This window comes from Ostrea edulis, chromosome 7 (assembly GCF_947568905.1).
Source record: "Ostrea edulis chromosome 7, xbOstEdul1.1, whole genome shotgun sequence".
Lineage (NCBI taxonomy): Eukaryota > Metazoa > Mollusca > Bivalvia > Ostreida > Ostreidae > Ostrea > Ostrea edulis.
This window is the reverse complement of record NC_079170.1, coordinates 54,382,494-54,405,019: the sequence shown is the minus strand read 5'-3', so window position 1 is coordinate 54,405,019 and position 22,526 is coordinate 54,382,494. Positions and strand designations below refer to the sequence as shown.

The 22,526-nt window shown below is 35.3% G+C and overlaps 1 protein-coding gene across 2 annotated transcripts; it reads left to right on the top strand.

The window, feature by feature from the left end:
- The first annotated feature begins 86 nt into the window (after window positions 1-86).
- On the top strand, window positions 87-21,856 carry LOC125654717 (uncharacterized). Of its 2 annotated transcripts, none has more exons than XM_048884757.2 (7): window positions 87-351; window positions 8,574-8,801; window positions 9,355-9,481; window positions 15,269-15,530; window positions 16,526-16,628; window positions 17,034-17,178; window positions 18,008-21,856. In XM_048884757.2, exons 2-7 carry the CDS (start codon window positions 8,590-8,592, stop codon window positions 18,989-18,991), a joined length of 1,833 nt encoding a protein of 610 aa, XP_048740714.2. In that variant the 5' UTR covers window positions 87-351; window positions 8,574-8,589; the 3' UTR covers window positions 18,992-21,856. The 2 variants fall into 2 exon arrangements, with proteins under 2 accessions (XP_048740714.2, XP_048740713.2); XM_048884756.2 differs by lacking the exon at window positions 87-351 and adding an exon at window positions 3,232-3,501.
- The last annotated feature ends 670 nt before the right edge of the window (window positions 21,857-22,526 follow it).

Here is a 22,526-nt window from a genome sequence, read left to right as displayed (position 1 = left end):
GATATTAATTTAAAAAACAACAAACTTCTAACACTGAAGATCGATGCACAGGTTTTTTTTTTGTTTTTTGGTTTTTTTTTTAGTTTTCAATTTTGCAAAACGGTGCAATATGTTGCTACATAAAACCTGTTTGCATTTCATATATATGATATTCTTTAAGAAACCCGATCCTTTAACCATGCACAGAATTGATTTGAAACACAAAAGTGGGATTTAAAAATAGACAAATATGTCGACGGTGCACAGGGTCTGCTATCATGGCCCCATTTAAAGCTCAGTCAACCGCACCAAACAACTGCGGATATTAAAGTTGTTATAACTTCCTGGATGGCATTATGGTTTCAAAACTAGGTTAGTGATTTATTTGTTTATGTTTAAGTACTTGAGGTTACTAGTTGATGTCTATGTGTGGATGGTAGACCTGAACAAAGTAGTCACCACCCCCAGTTTTGTCTCATTCGAAACCTCAGCACCAGAGTACATGTGTTGAGCCATGTCTTCTTTGAACACAAAGTCCGTGTGTAGTTTGTCTGTCTGTATTTAGAGGATGGTTAGAAATTGATTATCAATGATCGAAATAAATAAATAAATAAGAATTGAAATTTAACCTGAATCAATGTATGGAATTTTGAGACGGATCCGGTTGTTCACATGGATCCAAAATAAATTATGTCTTTAAATTGACAAAGAGTGATTGCGTCATTTGCAATGAGAACAAAGTGGAGTGGGAGATGATGTCTGAAGGGTTACCTACATACACCTTGGATCTAGAAATACTGATAATATGATGAGACAGATTCGAGAATGCATTCGGATTCAGGACCCCCTCTCTCCACGATTTGGACAATAGTGTTGATGGGTGTGCGCTCTCTAACTCCACCAGCCTTAAATAGCTCTCATGTTCGGAATGATATCACCTTTCGATAAATGAAACTAAGTTAATTTCAAACAAGGTAGAAATTACTCGTAGTATGGCTGAATTTGCCAGCATCTATCCCGAACGGAATCGAAAGTTAATGGAGAGATGTCTTTCTCTTTAATGTTTATCCCCACCTTTAAGCTTGACCACGGCTTTTTAACTAATAGATTCAAAACATAAGAACTGTAGATCTAGCTCTCTTGAAAAAAATGGGACATAACAGAGAGTGGGACATACTAAAGAGTAACAGATTCAGTGATACGCCCCTTCTAAAACCTTCGATTTCCACCGCAGTTTTATCTGCGCGCGATCGAGACCTCATATTTTCTTGCATCGCATACCTGTCAACTCTAACGGATTTCGCAGATGACTCCCGAAACTTTAATTGAAATATCCCGGATTGACCAATCTCCCGCAGGGTTTGGCAGGGACTATATTTTGTGGCGGAAGGATTGATTAATCAAAAAGTTCTAAATTTGTATGATTTGACAGTTTTAGTTTCATCCAATATATTGTCTATGTTATACCCCTATACGTGTAGTTCAGTGTAGTAATTTATGATACCAGTAGTTGAGACTTGGAACTAGTCCAAATGTTGTAGTTCATGAAATTCGTTTTTTGATTTTTTTCAAACAGAACACAAATTCTTAAAAAAGTCTATATTAATTTACTCAACATTTTGTATAAAAAGTCAGTATTTTGGCCAATGATTAAAAACATTGATCTATAACCCCCACAATATTTAAGTCCATATATTAATTCTAAAATTACAAGACAAGACATTGAAAATTTTAGAAATTGACTTTACTCCTAATATAGCCTTTTAAACTTTCAAATTCAAATTTCCCAATTCTTTTTCAATGTACAAGTGTAGAAATCAAAAATACACTTCTCAAAAATTTGACACTGCCACAAATTTCCGGTGCGAACATCTTTAACGCACACGCATAAGTAAAAATTTGTGGCAATTCACCATCTGAAGTGATGGTGGCGACATCTCCACACAATCGAAAAATGTAAAACACCATTCAAACAAACAGCAAATGTAAAACACCATACAAACAAACAAAGCAAATATTAAACACCATACAAACAAACAAAGCAAATGTAAAACACCATACAAACACACAAAGCAAATGTAAAACATCATACAAACAAACAATGCAAATGTAAAACACCACACAAACAAACAAAGCAAATGTAAAACACCATACAAACAAACAAAAGAAATATTAAACACCATACAAACAAAGCAAATGTAAAACAACAAACAAAGCAAATATTAAACACCATACAAACAAACAAAGCAAATGTAAAACCACCATACAAACAAACAAAGCAAATATTAAACACCATACAAACAAACAAAGCAAATGTAAAACACCATACAAACAAACAAAGTAAATATAAAACACCATACAAACAAACAAAGCAAATATAAAACACCATACAAACAAACAAAGCAAATGTAAAACATCATACAAACAATCAAAGCAAACATTAAACACCATACAAACAAAGCAAATGTAAAACAACAAACAAAGCAAATGTTAAACAACAAACAAACAAAGCAAATGTTAAACAACAAACAAACAAAGCAAATGTAAAACAACAAACAAACAAAGCAAAATCAGCTGTCAGATCAATTACCGGATGTATGCAAAATATTCCAAGATTTTCCTGTAATCTCTAGTGCTTGTGGAGCGCAGCAATTTATTAATTTAAATGAAGCATCTTTCTATACAGCTTTAAACATTCATCTTTTGTAATCATTAATCTTATAGTTCTTTATCTCTCATTTTGATTTTTTCTTCCAAATTCATAATGTACGCAGTAAGTGTTTAACCAAGTGCTTTATTTCTGACCTGTCCTACATTTCCCATTGAATCAAGGCTTATCATGTGACGAGAGATTCCTTAACCGGAGTCCACCTGCATATTCTCAAATACGTTTAGATCGTCAATAATCAATATTTTAAAGAGTACAGTGTGTTACATTTTTTTTTAATTTGAAAGCGTCTGCTCTTTCGGAAAACTATGCAGTTTCACACTTAATTAATTCACATACCGAAAGTAATCAGAATGTTGGATATCAGATATCTATATCACTAAATAAAACAGTCTGGACTGGAGTAAGTAAAGTACCACTCTTATTAGACGTGTAAGGAAGGCTAAAGGGTCAGAAGAAATATTCTTCAAAGTTTCTTAAATTAGCAGAAATGTATGATGTAAGCATAAATTAAGATTTATAGTAAAAGTTCACTTATGATTTTATTTTTTTATTTTTATTTATTTTTATTTATTTATTTATTTTTTTTTTTTTTTTTTACATCTTAGTGTATTGCATTACACATCAAAACCTGATGTCGAGGACACACTCATTACTGTAGAGAAGTACATGCCTGATCTTAAGAGACTTGTGTTTGATACATAATGCTGTTTCTGTTATTGTTGTAGTTTACATGAACAGGTGAATATTTTGCCTTTCACTTACAAACTATCCGTTCTTGTCTCTGTGTTTCTGACTGTACTCGTCACTGTTGTTGTTAGGGGCTAGAGTCATATGAAGAACACTAACTTTAGGTGAGTTACACAACTTCAAAGAGAAAATCTTAATTTGGCTTCAGATATTAACGCTTTACAATGACCACGACCACAGAGCCCTCTATATATTAAATACATACTTGTAGATGTAATTATAAAGTTTCTTTTACATTAATCGAATAAAATATTTTGAAGCTTTTTTTGTATTAACACATTTGTTTCATATATTTAAATCGCAATATCTAAAAGATCAATTGTTTTTCAATATCCAAGTATTGCATTTGATTTTCGAACTTCGAGTTATCTGCCCAAACGGGATACCGGAAGTGACGATGTTCATGGCCACCAGAAGAAAGTAAAAAAAATTATACACATAAAAAAATCCAAATTAGGAGATTTTGTACATGTTTTTTTTTAAAAAGGTTTTTATTCAAGTTTCGGGTCTACTTGTGGTGCTTATACGGTGGTGCATTAAAAAACTGAATTGAATTAAAAAAAAAATTAAAGTCCCATGATATGCAAATGAAGCAAACACGAATTTGATTAGATTTGAGGTTCAATGGATTGCAGAAATCAAATGTGCTCCAGAAACATCTAAAGAAGGTAGCAGCTATTTTAGATCCGCCTCCCACATGCTGCTCAGAGACAAAATCACAGGAGCGTGATCGAAAATTAGATGATGTGGAATATTGCTTTTATGCATGCTATTCCAAGAAACTGAAAGTAGAAATACCTGATCAGAAGTCTGGGTGCACCAGTGTATTGCGAGAAATCTCCTCAAATCAACTTAACAAACATTGTTTGACACTTGAAGGTGCCTATAGTTTACGTATGTGGTATCGAGTATATGGAACATCAATAACTTACTGAAATTGTACGATAGCGAATAGCCTAATCCACCTCCATAACAGTATTAAGATTTCATGCACAGCAGTCTTCAAAGGAGAGCACCACAAGGAGCTTTATCCACTCGCACAAAAGCAATATTCCTCGACTGCTGCTCTCCGAGAATAGGATTCTTTTCTTGGGTGAAATAAGCTTTATATTCCTCATTTCATCATGCGATTAATTTCTGTGGAAACGAGGGGATCATTTATATTTGGTCTTTCCCAAATAACCCCCTCGTTTCCACAGAAATCATGCGATATGCTTGTACAGTCATGAGTATCTAAAGGCATGCTTTATGTTATGATTATTAGAGTGATTGTTTCCACAGAAAGTGAATTGGAATGTTACATTGTCTGCATTATACAATTACATGTAGAACCGTGTAAGATTTCATTGACCATTGATGACTATTTTATATTGATTTATGTTACATATTGCTGGTTTTCGAAAGAGAAGAACCCACAAACTAGATTACTATACATGGTGTGACACCGAACCGCCTCCCCCCAACACCAAGTAAAAAGTTTTTTGTGTGAAAGAATATGCCCTAAATCATTCCCTCATTATGTTCACATCCAAATGTGGCAAATGTTGACCTTGTCATTAATGAATGACACCCTTCATTCACCGCTCAGATAGCTATGACCTTGTCATTAATGAATGACCCCTTCAATCACCACTCAGATAGCTATGACGTTGTCATTAACGAATGACTCCTTCATTCACCGCTCAGATATCTATGACCTTGTCATTAATGAATGACCCCCTTCATACACCGCTAGCTGTGACCTTGTCATTAATGAATGACCCCCTTCAATCACCACTCAGATAGCTATGACCTTGTCATTAATGAATGACCCCCTTCATACACGGCTAGCTGTGACCTTGTCATTAATGAATGGCCCCCTTCATTCACCTATGACCTTAGTCTTTCTCTTCATCAAGTGTAAACTATGAATTCTTTATTTAGCATAGTTAAATATTACGACCAAGACGAAATTTGAGGACAGACAGAGAGACAGATGAACAAAAAGAGAGATAATCTCAGAGTCATTTTTTCTCTCCCGGAAACCAATGTCAGTGGCGTGGTCACCTAACAGTGAAGGCGTATAGGATGTATAATGTACCCCAGTGGGGGAAAAACCCTGAAAAAGATACAGGTTGCATTTCTAAAAAAGTTAATGGCGATACTCAAGGTCAATATTGTTCTTTAGTATAAGAGACTTATTTTCTTATTCTTTTCTTTGGTAGTGCTGAGAGTACGTCCGCGGTGCATTCTCCACTAAAGTGTAAAATTCCATTCTGAAAATAATAAAAAATAAAGTTTTGGTTACAGCGTTCTTTCATAATTTTTTCAAAAAATGAATATCTTGAGATCATTTCGGTATGAATGGGAAATTTTTACTGTTACTCTTTGCCAAGATAAATTATGTCAAATAACCAAGTCCAGACAATACAAACAACAGAAACGTGATGGGGGTAAGGTTTTAATCTGTCCAGACATTCAATATCTATTAAGCCCAACGGAAAAGTTATTAATTTTTCAAGTATGTGTATGAACATAGATTTGCTTACATATGCATGTCAATTCCTAAGCATTATATTTCACCTGAAAATACAAATATCAAATATGAAGAGAAAATTGGCAAGCTATTTTTTCTTGATGCATCATGTTCCAATTACGATAGTTCAAAATAAGTGACCTCCAGAAACCTAAAATGTATTTCAAATCATGACGTAGATAGTACACTGTCAGTATAACATTTGAATGGGAAAGATATTTGGCCACTAACTTCTCAAATACCCATTATATATAAGTGTGTAACAGTAACGTATCTGTTTCAGAAGGATATAAAATAAAAGGAAGGAGATCTTGTGTACTTTAAATTCAAACAATGCATTATTTCTTACAGAAATTGATGAGCAAAGTTTGAATTTGCTTTTATTTTCTTTTTTCCACTCATTTATTTCGATATCAAATATAGCGTACACTGTATCTTGATTCTAAAAAGTAATCTTATATAAATATTGCATGTAGTTGAGGGTAACATTGAAAATTTTCACCCTGAGAAAACCATTGTCAACCGAGGCGTAGCCGAGGTTGACAATGGTTTTTCGAGGGGTGAAAATTTTCAATGTTACCCTCAACTACATGCAATATTTGTTTTATCATACTGAATGTTATATAAACAACAAAGCAGAAAGACTTACGTCTGTTGACATTTGATCAATCACTGTTATGCGATTTTTCGTATATCGCTGCGGGTATTCGTGTTTATTACAAACGCTCAAACGACGTCGTCTAACAATCTACGGCGAACCGTACGCGCATAAATTTGACGCATGTGATAATTTTTTATAATATCACCCGTTGTCAAGTACTGTTACCCGTTGCTAGATACTATCACCCTGGAGGGCGTGTTTTCTGTTCTCAGAGGGTAACAATATGTTTTTTCAAATGCTTCTCGACCAATCAGATTCGAGTATTTTACATGAAAGTATAATAAACTTATTTGAACGATATCTCCCATCTAACGTTAAATAAATGACAGAAGATGTACAACCATTGAAATGAGAGTTTATTCACATATTTTCAATCATGAATAATAACATGAACCTGAACACAAATAAAAATTAACGAATAAATAGGAGAAAAGTCAGTATCGCATCAATTATGAATATTATGTTTTTCTGTCTATTTCTACAGTACATTTTGGGTTTATTTTCCCCCAACGAGCTATCAATTTCCGCTCCGTCAAAAGTTGAGCAGGAACCCTACTTTCCCTGCCCCTTTTCCTTTCATTCTCAAGAAATGATGGATCGTATTAAGCTTCTTTCTTTTCAGGTAAGCCTTCTGGATTTCTGCCTGCGTTTTTCCCATTTCTTACAATTCTGTAAAGTTCGAGTGAATCATTCAATTTCAAGCGTATTTTTCTCTCTATGCGTTAGAAATGAATAGTAATTATTAAAAACAACAAATAATGTTGAGAAATTAACCAAGTGTTTGATAATAATAGCACTAAATCCAACGGGAATCTAAATTTAAATATCTAAACAGATACGTTACCACTACGAACAGATACGATACCATCAATAATAGATGCTTGCAATGTACCAAATGACAGTCTGCCATCTTAATTCTTTATAACAATATTCATAATAAAGATAAAAAGCAAAATTTGTCATATTCATTGCTTTTGCAAAGATGAATTTTCAGAAAATTCATGAAAAAATTCTATATTTACCATCTGCCCATCTGCTGAGTTACAAAGTTTAAAAAACATGTTTACATCATTTGTTGAACCGGATACAGCATATTGTAACTAAGTTGAAGTTCAGAATGAAAACGAACTCTAAATATCCGTATTACAGCCATGAAAAGAACGATGGTAACGTATCTGTTTGTAACGTATCTGTTGATTAATCATGTTTTCCTTTAAAAAATCATTCATTATCCATCATATAAAATAGAGTCAATGTAAAATACATATACCTGCATAATCAAACAACTTCATGTAATCAATTTTGTTGTACCCTTCTTCTGAAGCTGGATAGGCGGTAACGTATCTGTTGCAAACCGCGCGTCCAAATGCTGATTTTTAGTCTTTAATCTGGATTATTTATCATATCCCTTTTTCATTTTGCAAAAAGTTTAAGCTTATTCTTATATCTAATAAATATGCTATTTACATAGATAAGAAAAATTGAAAAGAATGCTATCAGATTTTTTTTCTAGAGGTTTAAAAATCGGTAACGTATCTGTTCGCAATCCAACGGACACCAGTTTCAGAACATTTTTTTTCGTTAAAATATAATTTCTTTGAAAAATTCAAAGTTACTTGCTAGACATTAGTTTTGTTACCTTCAAATAACAAGAAAGGACCCAAAAGTATAAAAATTATCAAAATTACCCCAATTGTAATAATTATCAATGTAAAACGGACACGGTGATTTTGCTTAATTTTCACATCTTATGAATGCAGTACTCGGAGCAATGCATAATTATGTTACTAGAATCATATTAGGATTTTAATACATACTGAATACATGTGTAAAATATACAATTTTATCAGCTAAAGCATTAAATGTATTTTTGAGGGCCGCGGACACGTAAAATATGCAATTTAACACTTTAATGGAGAATGCACCCATATGACATTAAAACATTCTATTTACATGTAGTTTGTGTAGTGACAGCGTTAACAATTATTGGACTTTTGCAGTTTACGCCGATTGAGAATGAAGTCGATTGGTATTGTCGTGGTATTGCTGTTTTTACCCCTATGTCACGGACAAGACAATAACAGTTCCTCTGTACACGGGGAGATGACAGGTGCGACGCAGACCCACTCTTCTATCACACCTCCGAGTATCCCCGCCGCCACATCGGATAAATCAACATCCACCGAGACATACATATTTCCGGAGAACTCGAAAATCATCGACGAACTGTAAGTTAAACAGACAGGTGTGTCAAAAGATTTTTGAATATTTACACTTCACATCCCCTTAATTTATACGTCACTAACATCTAACAAGAAAAAAAGTACAGTGTACATTTGTACTGATTGTTTGTTTTGCGCCCCGTCGAGAATTTTTCACTCATATTGAGACGTCACCATCTTTAGAAGTACCACAAATTTAGACTTATGCTTAGCGCTCAGGGCTGTAGCAGTGATGGTTCCTTAAATATCGTGCCAACGCCTGGCGCGACACGGAACCTCTGTTTTTAAGGTCATATCCGAATGACCCGTGATTTTCACCTCTAAATACCACCGTTTGGCGAAGGAGCAATCACTACCTATGTTAATGTCTTAGGTTTGACGCGACCATAGCACGAGTGGGGGGGGGGGGGGGGGGGGGTCGAACTCACGACCTCCCGGTTACGAAGCGAGGGCTGCGCTCTATTACTGATCTACCGCGGCCGGTGTGTACATTTAGAATATGCATGATTGTACGTAAATGTACATTTATAAGTGTACTAATATTTCAAACTTTTTGCAGACTTCAGAAATTTGGAACAGAATTTCTGAAAAACCTTGGGTCCATTACAGCAAGGTGTGCGATTGAACAATTGATCACACAATACAGAAATGTCTTCCAAAATGCATGTAGTTCTACAAAATTGCAGGTAAGGATAAAAAGTATATAACAACAGTCAGACCTCTGTAGCTTCGCATTCATTGAATTCAGGTCATGTCAGCAATGCCTAGCTTTGATTTTTCGTCGAACTAAATCATAATTATTGCCCTACTGAATCATGTCCAGTTGGTATATAAAAAGATTAAATGCAAACATATTCTGAAAATTTTAATTGTTTATGAAAAGTATTTCAAATGTTAGTTGGATTCGAAATTAAGTCTCAGTTTATGGTCCTGAGGCCGGAACGCTACATACTTAAAATTTTCGTTCCGGGCTATAATTTACGTTCTGAAAACGTAAGTTTGGTTCTGGCCATAATTTTGGTTCCGGGCGCACACATTTAAGTCCTTTAAAACTTTTGAAATATGGAATGTTTACGAACATTTCTAACGGATTTTTTTTCATCGGGTTATACAATTTTTTTTAAAAAGTCTAAAGAAATAGATGTTTGTCTTTAGAATAGGATTTTAACGACTATTTCTTTGTTTTCAAATACCAAAAATTGTCAGAAAGACAGATGTTTATTCTTGTTTTATTACGGGGGTTATATCTCTCATTCAAAGGACGATAGGTGTAAGTATCTTAACAGTTGTTATCGATCGTACATGGACATGCAGTCCAGCAAATCGCTATTATTTCATACTAGGTAAGCTGTAGGCGGGGGATATACATGTTAGATAAGCTATAGGCGGGGGATATACATGTTAGATAAGCTGTAGGCGGGGGATATACATGTTAGATAAGCTATAGGCGGGGGATATTCATGTTATATAAGCTATAGGCGGGGGATATACATGTTAGATAAGCTATAGGCGGGGGATATATATGTTAGATAAGCTATAGACGGGGGATATACATATGAGGTAAGCTGTAGGCGGGAGATATACATGTTAGATAAGCTATAGACGGGGGATATATATGTTAGGTAAGCTGTAGGCAAGGAATATACATGTTAGATAAGCTATAGGCGGGGGATATACATGTTAGATAAGCTATAGGCGGAGATATACATGTTAAGTAAGCTATAGGCGGGGGATATACATGTTAAATAAGCTGTAGGCGGGGGATATACATGTTAGATAAGCTTTAGGCAGGGGATATACATGGTAGGTAAGCTGTATGCGGGGGATATACATGTTATATAAGCTGTAGGCGGGGATATACACGTTAGGTAAGCTGTAGGCGGGGAATATACATATGAGGTAAGCTGTAGGCGGGGGATATACATGTTAAGTAAGTTATAGGCGGGGGATATACATGTTAGGTAAGCTGTAGGCGGGGGATATACATGTTAGATAAGCTATAGGCGGGGGATATACATGTTAAGTAAGCTGTAGGCGGGGGATATACATGTTAGATAAGCTGTAGGCGGGGGATATACATGTTAGATAAGCTATAGGCGGGGGATATACATGTTAAATAAGCTATAGACGGGGATATACATGTTAAGTAAGCTGTAGGCGGGGGATATACATGTTAGACAAGCTATAGGCGGGGATATACATGTTAAGTAAGCTGTAGGTGGGGGATATACATGTTAGATAAGCTATAGGCGGGGATATACATGTTAGATAAGCTGTAGGCGGGGGATATACATGTTAGATAAGCTGTAGACAGGGGATATACATGTTAGGTAAGCTATAGGCGGGGGATATACATGTTAGGTAAGCTATAGGCGGGGGATATACATGTTAGATAAGCTATAGGTGGGGGATATACATGTTAGATAAGCTATAGGCGGGGGATATACATGTTAAGTAAGCTATAGGCGGGGGATATACATGTTAAATAAGCTGTAGGCGGGGGATATACATGTTAGATAAGCTTTAGGCAGGGGATATACATGGTAGGTAAGCTGTATGCGGGGGATATACATGTTATATAAGCTGTAGGCGGGGATATACACGTTAGGTAAGCTGTAGGCGGGGGATATACATATGAGGTAAGCTGTAGGCGGGGGATATACATGTTAAGTAAGTTATAGGCGGGGGATATACATGCTAGATAAGCTGTAGGCGGGGAATATACATATGAGGTAAGCTGTAGGCGGGGGATATACATGTTAAGTAAGTTATAGGCGGGGGATATACATGTTAGGTAAGCTGTAGGCGGGGGATATACATGTTCGATAAGTTGTAGGCGGGGGATATACATGTTAGATAAGCTATAGGCGGGGGATATACATGTTAAGTAAGCTGTAGGCGGGGGATATACATGTTAGATAAGCTGTAGGCGGGGGATATACATGTTAGATAAGCTATAGGCGGGGGATATACATGTTAAATAAGCTATAGGCGGGGGATATACATGTTAAGTAAGCTGTAGGCGGGGGATATACATGTTAGACAAGCTATAGGCGGGGATATACATGTTAGATAAGCTGTAGGCGGGGATATACATGTTAGATAAGCTGTAGGCGGGGGATATACATGTTAGATAAGCTGTAGACAGGGGATATACATGTTAGATAAGCTGTAGGCGGGGGATATACATGTTAGATAAGCTGTAGACAGGGGATATACATGTTAAGTAAGCTGTAGGTGGGGGATATACATGTTAGATAAGCTATAGGCGGGGATATACATGTTAGATAAGCTGTAGGCGGGGGATATACATGTTAGATAAGCTGTAGACAGGGGATATACATGTTAGGTAAGCTATAGGTGGGGGATATACATGTTAGGTAAGCTATAGGCGGGGGATATACATGTTAAATAAGCTGTAGGCGGGGGATATACATGTTAGATAAGCTTTAGGCAGGGGATATACATGGTAGGTAAGCTGTATGCGGGGGATATACATGTTATATAAGCTGTAGGCGGGGATATACACGTTAGGTAAGCTGTAGGCGGGGGATATACATATGAGGTAAGCTGTAGGCGGGGGATATACATGTTAAGTAAGTTATAGGCGGGGGATATACATGCTAGATAAGCTGTAGGCGGGGAATATACATATGAGGTAAGCTGTAGGCGGGGGATATACATGTTAAGTAAGTTATAGGCGGGGGATATACATGTTAGGTAAGCTGTAGGCGGGGGATATACATGTTCGATAAGTTGTAGGCGGGGGATATACATGTTAGATAAGCTATAGGCGGGGGATATACATGTTAAGTAAGCTGTAGGCGGGGGATATACATGTTAGATAAGCTGTAGGCGGGGGATATACATGTTAGATAAGCTATAGGCGGGGGATATACATGTTAAATAAGCTATAGGCGGGGGATATACATGTTAAGTAAGCTGTAGGCGGGGGATATACATGTTAGACAAGCTATAGGCGGGGATATACATGTTAGATAAGCTGTAGGCGGGGATATACATGTTAGATAAGCTGTAGGCGGGGGATATACATGTTAGATAAGCTGTAGACAGGGGATATACATGTTAGATAAGCTGTAGGCGGGGGATATACATGTTAGATAAGCTGTAGACAGGGGATATACATGTTAAGTAAGCTGTAGGTGGGGGATATACATGTTAGATAAGCTATAGGCGGGGATATACATGTTAGATAAGCTGTAGGCGGGGGATATACATGTTAGATAAGCTGTAGACAGGGGATATACATGTTAGGTAAGCTATAGGCGGGGGATATACATGTTAGTTAAGCTATAGGCGGGGGATATACATGTTAGGTAAGCTATAGGCGGGGGATATACATGTTAGATAAGCTATAGGCGGGGGATATACATGTTAGATAAGATGTAGACAGGGGATATACATGTTAGGTAAGCTACAGGTGGGGGATATACATGTTAGATAAGATGTAGACAGGGGATATACATGTTAGATAAGATGTAGGCGGGGGATATACATGTTAGGTAAGCTGTAGACAGGGGATATACATGTTAGATAAGCTATAGGCGGGGAATATACCTGTTAGACAAGCTATAGGCGGGGGATATATGTATAAAGTTCAACTTATTATAGACCTATAACTCTATCATTCTATAGCATAATTCTTGTAACGATTTTCATACGCATTATTGTTAAGGACGATTTTTTAAATAATTAATAATTGTGTTTAATTAAACTTAGTTTATGGCAATTAAATCTGGAAGTCCTCATTTCATTAGGCTTGAGTTTTCGTAAGACTATTCGTGATTTTTTTGGATAATTTCTTTCTTTATCATTAGTTTATATATCATTTATATCTATTGCCCAAATAAATTTCCACCTCGAAAAAGATAATGATTTTATGAGAATTTAGAGGTTGTCGTAAACAAAGGTTTCGATCTTGAAACCATTTGGGACTGTGTGTATGTGTAAACTGTACAAATCCTCAGACTTAAAAATTGCTACATGTACGATCCTCGCCTTACCTGTCTGAACGGAAACGCAATCAGACACCTTCTATCGTTCGAGGTAGAATGAAAAAAGTTTGCGGTTAACAGATTGCAACCTTGGGCGGAACGAAAATTACAGAAAAACCCAGAACCTAAATTATGATTTTAAGGTTACGGCCGGAACGCGAAATAGGCGGAACGTAAATTATACGACACCGGGCAAATCTCGTAAAAATAACTCAACTGTGAAGAAACCTAAACTTAAGGTATTCAATGTATAATGACCATATTTCATATCTAATAAATGGATGGTCGAAGTTTTGTAATCATGGTATCATTTTGAAGGGTTCATCAAATAGAAATAATCCACCATAGGAATTTTCAAAATTTTGTTTACTGCTTGATTTATTTCACCTAGAATTTAACATTGAAGTATATGGGAAAAACATGTTTTATTACAATATTTTAAAAAGAAATTATATTTTCACAAAAATCTCTTGGTAGAAAGTTACACACACTTTCTCTTAATGAAAATATGAAATAAAATTAATCATTGACCACACACATTTTCAGAAAATTAGATTTTTCTTATTTTTACAAAGGGCAGGCAACTCTTCCAAAAAGTCTTAAGTGCAAAAAGGTCAGCTTCTAGTCATGTGAATTTCATCTGCTTCACTTTCATCATTATTTAACAATAAACATTTATGTTGATCTAAATTCTTCAAAATTGTTCATTATCCTTTCATTGTACATGGAATACCTTAATCTGTAAACGTATACTAAACGTACATCAAAGCGTAATGATAAAAGACTGGAAAACTAAGTTGTAGTTCAACGAACAGACAGACGGTGCAGACAAACACTGCCGGTAGGGGACTAATAAAATGCTTTAAATCATTGAAAGGTAAACTTATTTACAGTATTGTAGTTAGCCCTCGAATTGACGAGTGCTTATTTGATATGCGATAGCGAAACAAATACATTTAAGAATAATGGATGATAAATTGATTTTTGAAAACCTAATCCGGTTTCTAAAATTCACAAATCTATCCCCGGAGATGATTATGCATGGATCCAAGCAATCGGATTACATTTGTCCTTTTCAGTAACCGATTCAGACTCTGTGATGGATTATAACAACGTAGATTCTGAAATCTAGTTCTTTAAAAAAAAAGAATTGCTAAAATTAAGTAAATGAGAAACATATAATATATTATACATGTATCATGATTGTAATAAGTTTATCAATTTTTAAAAAGTGTATATGCTTCGATAATTATATAAAGTTTTCTTAGATTACAAGGAGACGTCTTTTCAATCGAGTTGATAAAATCTACCAGTTTTATTAAGATACACCCCTTTGCAAAAAAAAAAAAAACCCCACAAAAAACTGGACAATAACAAAATCCATAATCGTGTATACATGTATGTATGTAAGGAGATTCATTTTCGTGCTTTGCAATGCTCTATTGTTATTTATTCCAGGAAATTGGTAACCAAATAAATGACTACTGTCAGTCTGAAATGCACTGCTTGCTTTCGCTAAACAGAGACAATGGAAATGGAATACAAGTTTGTATTTATTCAACGTTTAAAACTGAACCATGTCCGAAAATTGAAATATCCAAACAAATGCTCTGTGATGATTTGTACATGATAACATTGAATTGTTCGCTGGTTCAACAAGACCCAGGAACCACCACACCAATCCCTTCTCCAAAGACGAACAACAGTCAAAACAAGGACGGTAAGTTCGCACTAAACTGACATCACAGAGAATTTTAATAAAAAAGTACAGTGTTGTACTTCGAAGGTGCTAAATAATGTATTGACCGAAAATGTTCATCAATAATTGTTTTATGATTGAATACCAGTAATTCAAAACATCGAGGCCAGACAATAGAGCTTAGGTAACGATGCTTGGAGCAATGGTAGGCTATTTTTGTTAATGGGAAAAGATTAACCGATTCATTTTCTATACACCTCAATACAAACCTCTTAGTAAATCACTTTATTGATTATAGACAAATGCTTACCGGTTTATTCTAAATGAAAGGCGAAGTTAACAAACAATGATCAATCTCATAACTCTTATAAGCAATGCAAAACAGAGAGTTGGGCAAACACGTACCCCTGGATATACCAGAGGTGGGATCAGGTGCCTAGGAGGAGTAAGCATCCCCTGTCGACCGGTCACACCCGCCGTGAGCCCTATATCTTGATCAGCTAAACGGAGTTATTCGTAGTCAAAATCAGTGTGCCAGGAACGGCCTAACAATCGGCATGAAACACGTCAGACAGCATTTGACCCGATGATAGGTTGTTTTGGCAAACTAGATCGTTATAACGACGGTAGAATTTGCGGAATGCTGATTTTAAACGAGACTGTTGGAACCCCTGCACCATCAACTTGTTTGTCAGTAGCTTGCTTCGATTTAAAAACTGACCATACGCAGAACGAGCTCTTGTGTATCGAATCAGTTAAGAGATGTGAACACCATATGCAGGTGATAATGAAATATTGCTGCATAAAAATGGGAAGTTGACGATGGAGAAGTTGAAATCATCCTGTTTGTCATAATGTTGAGTTGTTATTTACCTAGAATACACGTGGAGATGAAAATTTTCTACTTTGTCTGATCTCAGCTAATTAGGAAGCTCGGATCTCAGCTAATCAAGAAGCTCGGAATCATAAAACTCATTGTTGTATGTACAAACATGGTATTTTGTTTTGTTTTGCAGATCCCGGTGGATATATCGGAGCAGCATTTGGTGGATTTATATTCGGAGTTCTGCTTGTGACATTAGGGGTATTCATAATGTACAGGCGTCACCAAAAACAAATGTAAATTTTCTATTCTAAAATAGGCCTCAAACTTATGGTCAACCCCATATATGTACATGCATGTATACAGACTCTCCATAAAGACATTTGGGGAGTTTTAGCCATGAGTTTGGTGCCTGTGATTACAGATTATTTTAAGTACTCTATTTATTTTAGCAAGAGTAAGAATTCTTATTTCATTTGATACAAACGTGAATAATAGCTACTGAAAGTTCAACTGAGTAGACTATCTTTAAAGTTTAACCATATTGTACTGCTTTGATGGACACACATGGTGTGAGGATAACTGAAGCTCAGTTTGTCTCGTACCGACACCGGCGTGTTACCGTTTTACTAAATCATGGTCAGTATCACTCATTTATAGGGAATTTATTCACTTTTAAAATTTCTCTTTGACAAATACAGGGAAAGAGAAACGGCATCCGTAAGCAGCCGCAAATATCCAAACTTAAGAAGACCGCTACCAACTCCTAGAAAAGACGACGACATCTACAACCAGATCGACGATAGTGAAGATAATGGACAAGCTAAATTAAGAAATAAAAGCGATGTAAGCTTGAATTTGTCACATTAAACGTTCCTTACAATTTATAGAAGCCCTCTTTAAACGGGGCGTATTATGATACAGCGATGTCTGTACGTCCGTTCGGTGTCCGTTTCTAATTTCATTTCTCTGTTACATATGAAACTTACTGTGTACTTCTATGTGGATCATTCTAGATTATGTTGCAATTTTGATTCATTTTGACCTCCCTTGCAGGAGTTTTGCTCTTTATTTGAAATTTAATGTTATATGGAGGGTACATGATTTGTCAGTCTAACTCCTCCCAAAGTTTTCAAGTGAGGACCTTCTTACTTTACAGAGTGCTTGTATGGGTATTGAAGATGTGCATGTGGCATAGATTTTTTGTCTTTAATTTTTGAGGAAATAACAGGTTGTTGAACTCAGTCAGTTTTGACGAAATCTACTCCTCTCACGCTTTTCAAGCTATGACCTTTGTTAACAACAAAAAATGTGAATATTGCAATGATTTGATCCCTAATTTTCTTTCATGTTCAATTTAAGTCAATTTTGAGGGAAATATTTTGCACACAGTGCACTTCAAGCTTGTCTGTATACCTCCAGTTTTTAAGCTAGGGCCTTTTATTTATTCAATGCAAAACAACGTTTGTTGCATCTTAATGATGGCTAATACTACTTTAAGTAAAATCCTACAACTCATGGCTTAAGAAAAACGCCGGCGTATAATGTATTGTTTCCGGTACTCTTGTTCTAAGTGTTATAATCAAAAGCTAGAATAATTCAACTAAATCCATCTATATCAACCAATTCACTCTTCCCAACATTTTGAAAGACCTTGATTCATTTCTCTTTACAGACTCACTTTGAAAGTGAAATCCATAGCCACGTAAAGGACACAAAGTCATCCGATGAACATACATCGGATCATTACAGCAAATCTACTAAACGTCATACCGGTCTAAATGGATTTTACAGCTTTGATCCAAGGAAGTCTGTAGATGTAACTGTACAAGAAGAATCCACCAAGTACGGAATTCTCAATTCCAGTGACCTTGGGGGTAAAACCATTTCTCCGGAAACCGACAGCATGGGGTATTTATCTGCCAGCAAACTGTCAAAAGTGCAATCCATGAAGGGAACGGACAATAATGGTAACTTTACAGAGGTTGCCACGATACAAGAAGAAGGGGATTCAACTGTTTGCGAGGAGAGCAAACTTAAAACAGATGAAAACTTTACAGAGGATATGGAATGCAGTGACTACAGAGATTCGGAGGAGTGGTTCACAGACGAGGTCAGAAATGAACACGCCAAAACACAGGACGTTAGTGACGATATGTGTGAACAGACTGTTAGGCATTCTGAGGAATGGATCACAGATGAAGTGATCACTAAAAAAGAGGCACTGAATGATGATATGGAGGATGCTACGTACAGACATTCTGAAGACTGGTTTGTAGACGAGGCGAGGAATGAAAAGGAAGAAAAGAAGGAAATTTGTGACGATATGGATGAACCGACGTACAGACATTCTGAAGACTGGTTTGCAGACGAGTTGAGGAATGAGGAGGAAGAAAAGAAGGAAATTTGTGACGATATGGAGGATGCTACGTACAGACATCCTGAAGACTGGTTTGTAGACGAGTTGAGGAATGAGGAGGAAGAAAAGAAGGAAACTTGTGACGATATGGATGAACCGACGTACAGACATTCAAAGAATTGGCTCGAAGAGGAAGTGACGAATAAAAAAGTGGAAAAACACGATTCCCCAGGAAAGGAAATACCAAATAAGGAAACGGACAATTACTATATTTTAGAATCTATGGAAAGTCAAGCGTAAGATCGGAAAATTCATGTGACGAATACCCCCCCCCCCCCCTCGACTGTTGAACCAAATAACTTCGTTTCATTTTTGTATAATTAGATGCCGGATATAGTTTCCGTTATTCCATACATTGGTATTATAACCACAAACTATGAAGTCCACAAATGTGTCAATTTCAAACAGTGATTTAATTACCGATGTCGAACAATTAATGACAATCAATGAATCGAGTTATAATTTTCGGATGCGACTTTAATTCGTTTGACCTTAAAAAGGGATAATAAAGGAAAATGTACCAGTATATCATCTTTGAACTTCTAAACTATGTTAAAACATTATTAGAAATATTTATAAGTACGGATTCATATAGCTCTTTATGCTTTGATATTAAAATTTCAGGATTGCGGCTTTAATTTGTTTGACCTTGAGACAAAAAGGGGGATGTATTGACCTTGAAAACTAGTACATTATCTTTTTTCTAGCCTTCTCTCCCACTAATCTTTTGGATTGGTTATTTTAGTGCGAGATTCATTTGTTTATTAATTGATTGTATATTTTAATCGTGTTCTTGCACTAATCATATCATTTTTCGATGTCGGCACTGTTTAACCTTTCCATATGAGTGAGAATTTTTCTTAAACAATATACAATCAATAAATCAACTGTTTTCCACAATGGTTTAATCATTTTAAATCATTATCTTTCTATCATTTTATTCGAAAATCACGTTGGTTTGGAAGTTTTCTCTCTAATTTTGTTGAATTTTTATAATTTTGGAAAAAAAAAATTCTATTCTCATCCCGACCCGGTGATGGTACAAATTCTTTACACCATCGTCTATATGGTAGCAGGGGACAGTTTTGCACTTTTAAAAAAAAATGGAAATACTCCATATTTGAAGTGATATTACATGTGTAAAAATGTATACAATAATTTTAGGATGCATGTCAAATGTAGCTGAGTGCTTAATAAAAATGTTGATATACAACATGTAGGTGTCACCATGATTCCTATGATTCCTAGCATATAGATGGGTGCAAATACGAAACTAAGACACGTGGTCAGTTGCTTAATAAATTCCGGTGAAAACAAGCATGGTCCAGCAAAAGTTCTGTAGCTGAGAGGGAAGATGGATGGCCCCATATGAAAGGTGGATTTTTAAGAAGGGTAGATAGGTTCTTGATTGTGCACAGTGTCTAAATCCCCATGTTTGGTACTGTGATGGTGTAGGGGATGGTTCAGATTAGCCCAAATGAGGGAAAGGGGAACCTGCTCAGAGCATGTTTTGTGCACCAGCTCCATTATTTATAGATTACATGTAATTTAGGGTCATAATTTATTAACTACACCAATATGAAATACAAGTATTGACATAAAAGGGAAATATGATTTTTCATTAGTCTGTCATAATCTGACTTTGATGTATACCCCTACCCACATGTTTCAGAACCAAAGAAACTGTCCCCTGCCACCTATGCACACTGACAACGAAGACATCCATTGTTCTCCATTCGGTATATCAGTTTATCATTCTTGTTAACAATATAGAATATCAATATATGTCTTATCGTAGTGTGCACATGTAGTATGTGATATTTGTTTATGTGATATACATGTATGTCTCTCGATAAAGACGCGGGTTGCATCGAAAATACCAACAGTGTTGGTGGCCTTTTCAGTGCTTTTATACATAAATATACATGTAATGCTGGATGTGAAAAAAGAAGAAGCTGGATTTACCCCGTTAAAAGTATGCTTTATGACAGTCCCATCAATTTGTGAATCTATCAGTTATCTTATATATGTATGTTATACTTGTATATATTGTTATGTAAGAGTGATGTATATGTAAACAACGATATATTGATACAAAATCGTATAGAATAGCCTAGCATTTATCATGTTTGATCTTTATGATATTGTATTTTTAATGTATTTTCGGTTGAAACGGAACGTAATCATTAAACTTTGCGGGAAATCATAATATACAAATTATATCAAATAATATTACATAGAGGAAAGAAGTTTTAACGGCATTTTCTAACGCGCTTTATGAAGTAGGCCGGTGTAAACCGTCCAGTTTATATTCTCATTAATATATATTAGACATATACATGTATTTAAAAATCAAATCTATTTCTTAGTTATTTACTTTTTACAGAGGATATACGAAATATCGCAAGATGTCAGGTGTTGTTGCTAAAACTTGAGGAACAAAATGGCTGATCCCCAATTAGTGGAATAATAACTTTTCTGAAAGAAAATTTACGAGTTATACTCATGTTTTGAAATGGCATTGTATTAAAATGGCTAAAATATTGCCAAAAAAACCGGCGTAATCAATCAATCAATCAATGTATTAAATATTTTATGTGTTGTTTTCTATAAAATGTTTTTTAAGCAATGGTTATCATTTAAACGCTTTTATTAACCAGAAAACATCTATAAATGTTCTATTCACTTTAAAAAGCTTAAAAAGATGGAGTTTGTTAGCAATTAAAAAAAAAACAACACCCAGCGTAGTTGAAAATACAATTTTATACATGTTCGGGACTTGTTTTGATTTGCCTCGGAAGATATAATTTTCTTCTTTATTGTTATTAATAGGTTCCCAGTATTATTCCGTTTCTATGGCACGTTGCAATATTTGATCTTCTCCCTTTGTTTTTTTTTCCCTTTGTATAGTATAAGTTTTCATTTGTATTGTACAAGTTTTCATTTTTTTGTAAAGAAAAAAAAAAAAAAAAAAGCAACGATTGTATTGTACATCTTCGATTTGTATTGTATAAGTTTTTATTTGTATTGTTACAATATCATTGTTGTTTTTATGTAATCACAAAATATTCTGCTGATAGACCAAATAAATTTTCCTCTGCGTTATTACGTGCCTGTGGTTTGTTTAAGTTAGCATCCTTACACCTTCCAAAGGATTGATATTTCCTAATATTAATAAAGATTGATATTTCCTAATATTAATAACGATTGATAATTCTAATATTAATAAAGATTGATAATTCTAATATTAATAACGATTGATAATTCCTAATATTAATAACGATTAATAATTCCTAATATTAATAAGGATTGCAAATTCCTAAAATCAATAACGATTGATATTTCCTATTAATAACGATTGATATTTCCTAATATTAATAAGGATTAATAATTCCTAATATTAATAAGGATTGGTAGTTCTAGCCTTTATTTCCTATAGTAGTTATCTATCGGTAGTACTAGCCTTTATTTCCTGTAGAAGCTAGCTATCGGTAGTTCTAGCCTTTATTTCCTGTAGTAGCTAGCTATCGGTAGTACTAGCCTTTATTTCCTGTAGTAACTGGCTATCTCTAGTTCTAGCCTTTATTTCCTGTAGTAACTAGCTATCGGTAGTTCTAGCCTTTATTTCCTATAGTAACTAGCTATCGGTAGTTCTAGCCTTTATTTCCTGTAGTAACTACTATCGGTAGTTCTAGCCTTTATTTCCTGTAGTAACTAGCTATCGGTAGTTCTAGCCTTTATTTCCTGTAGAAGCTCGCTACTAACAACTACAGGT

Excerpts from the sequence above, each read along its gene's own strand:
- LOC125654717 (XM_048884756.2), top strand. The coding sequence starts at position 3,482 with ATGAAGAACACTAACTTTAG. Across the intron at positions 9,482-15,268 it reads GTAGTTCTACAAAATTGCAG|GAAATTGGTAACCAAATAAA; the intron begins GTAAGGATAAAA and ends TATTTATTCCAG. Across the intron at positions 17,179-18,007 it reads AATTAAGAAATAAAAGCGAT|ACTCACTTTGAAAGTGAAAT; the intron begins GTAAGCTTGAAT and ends TTCTCTTTACAG.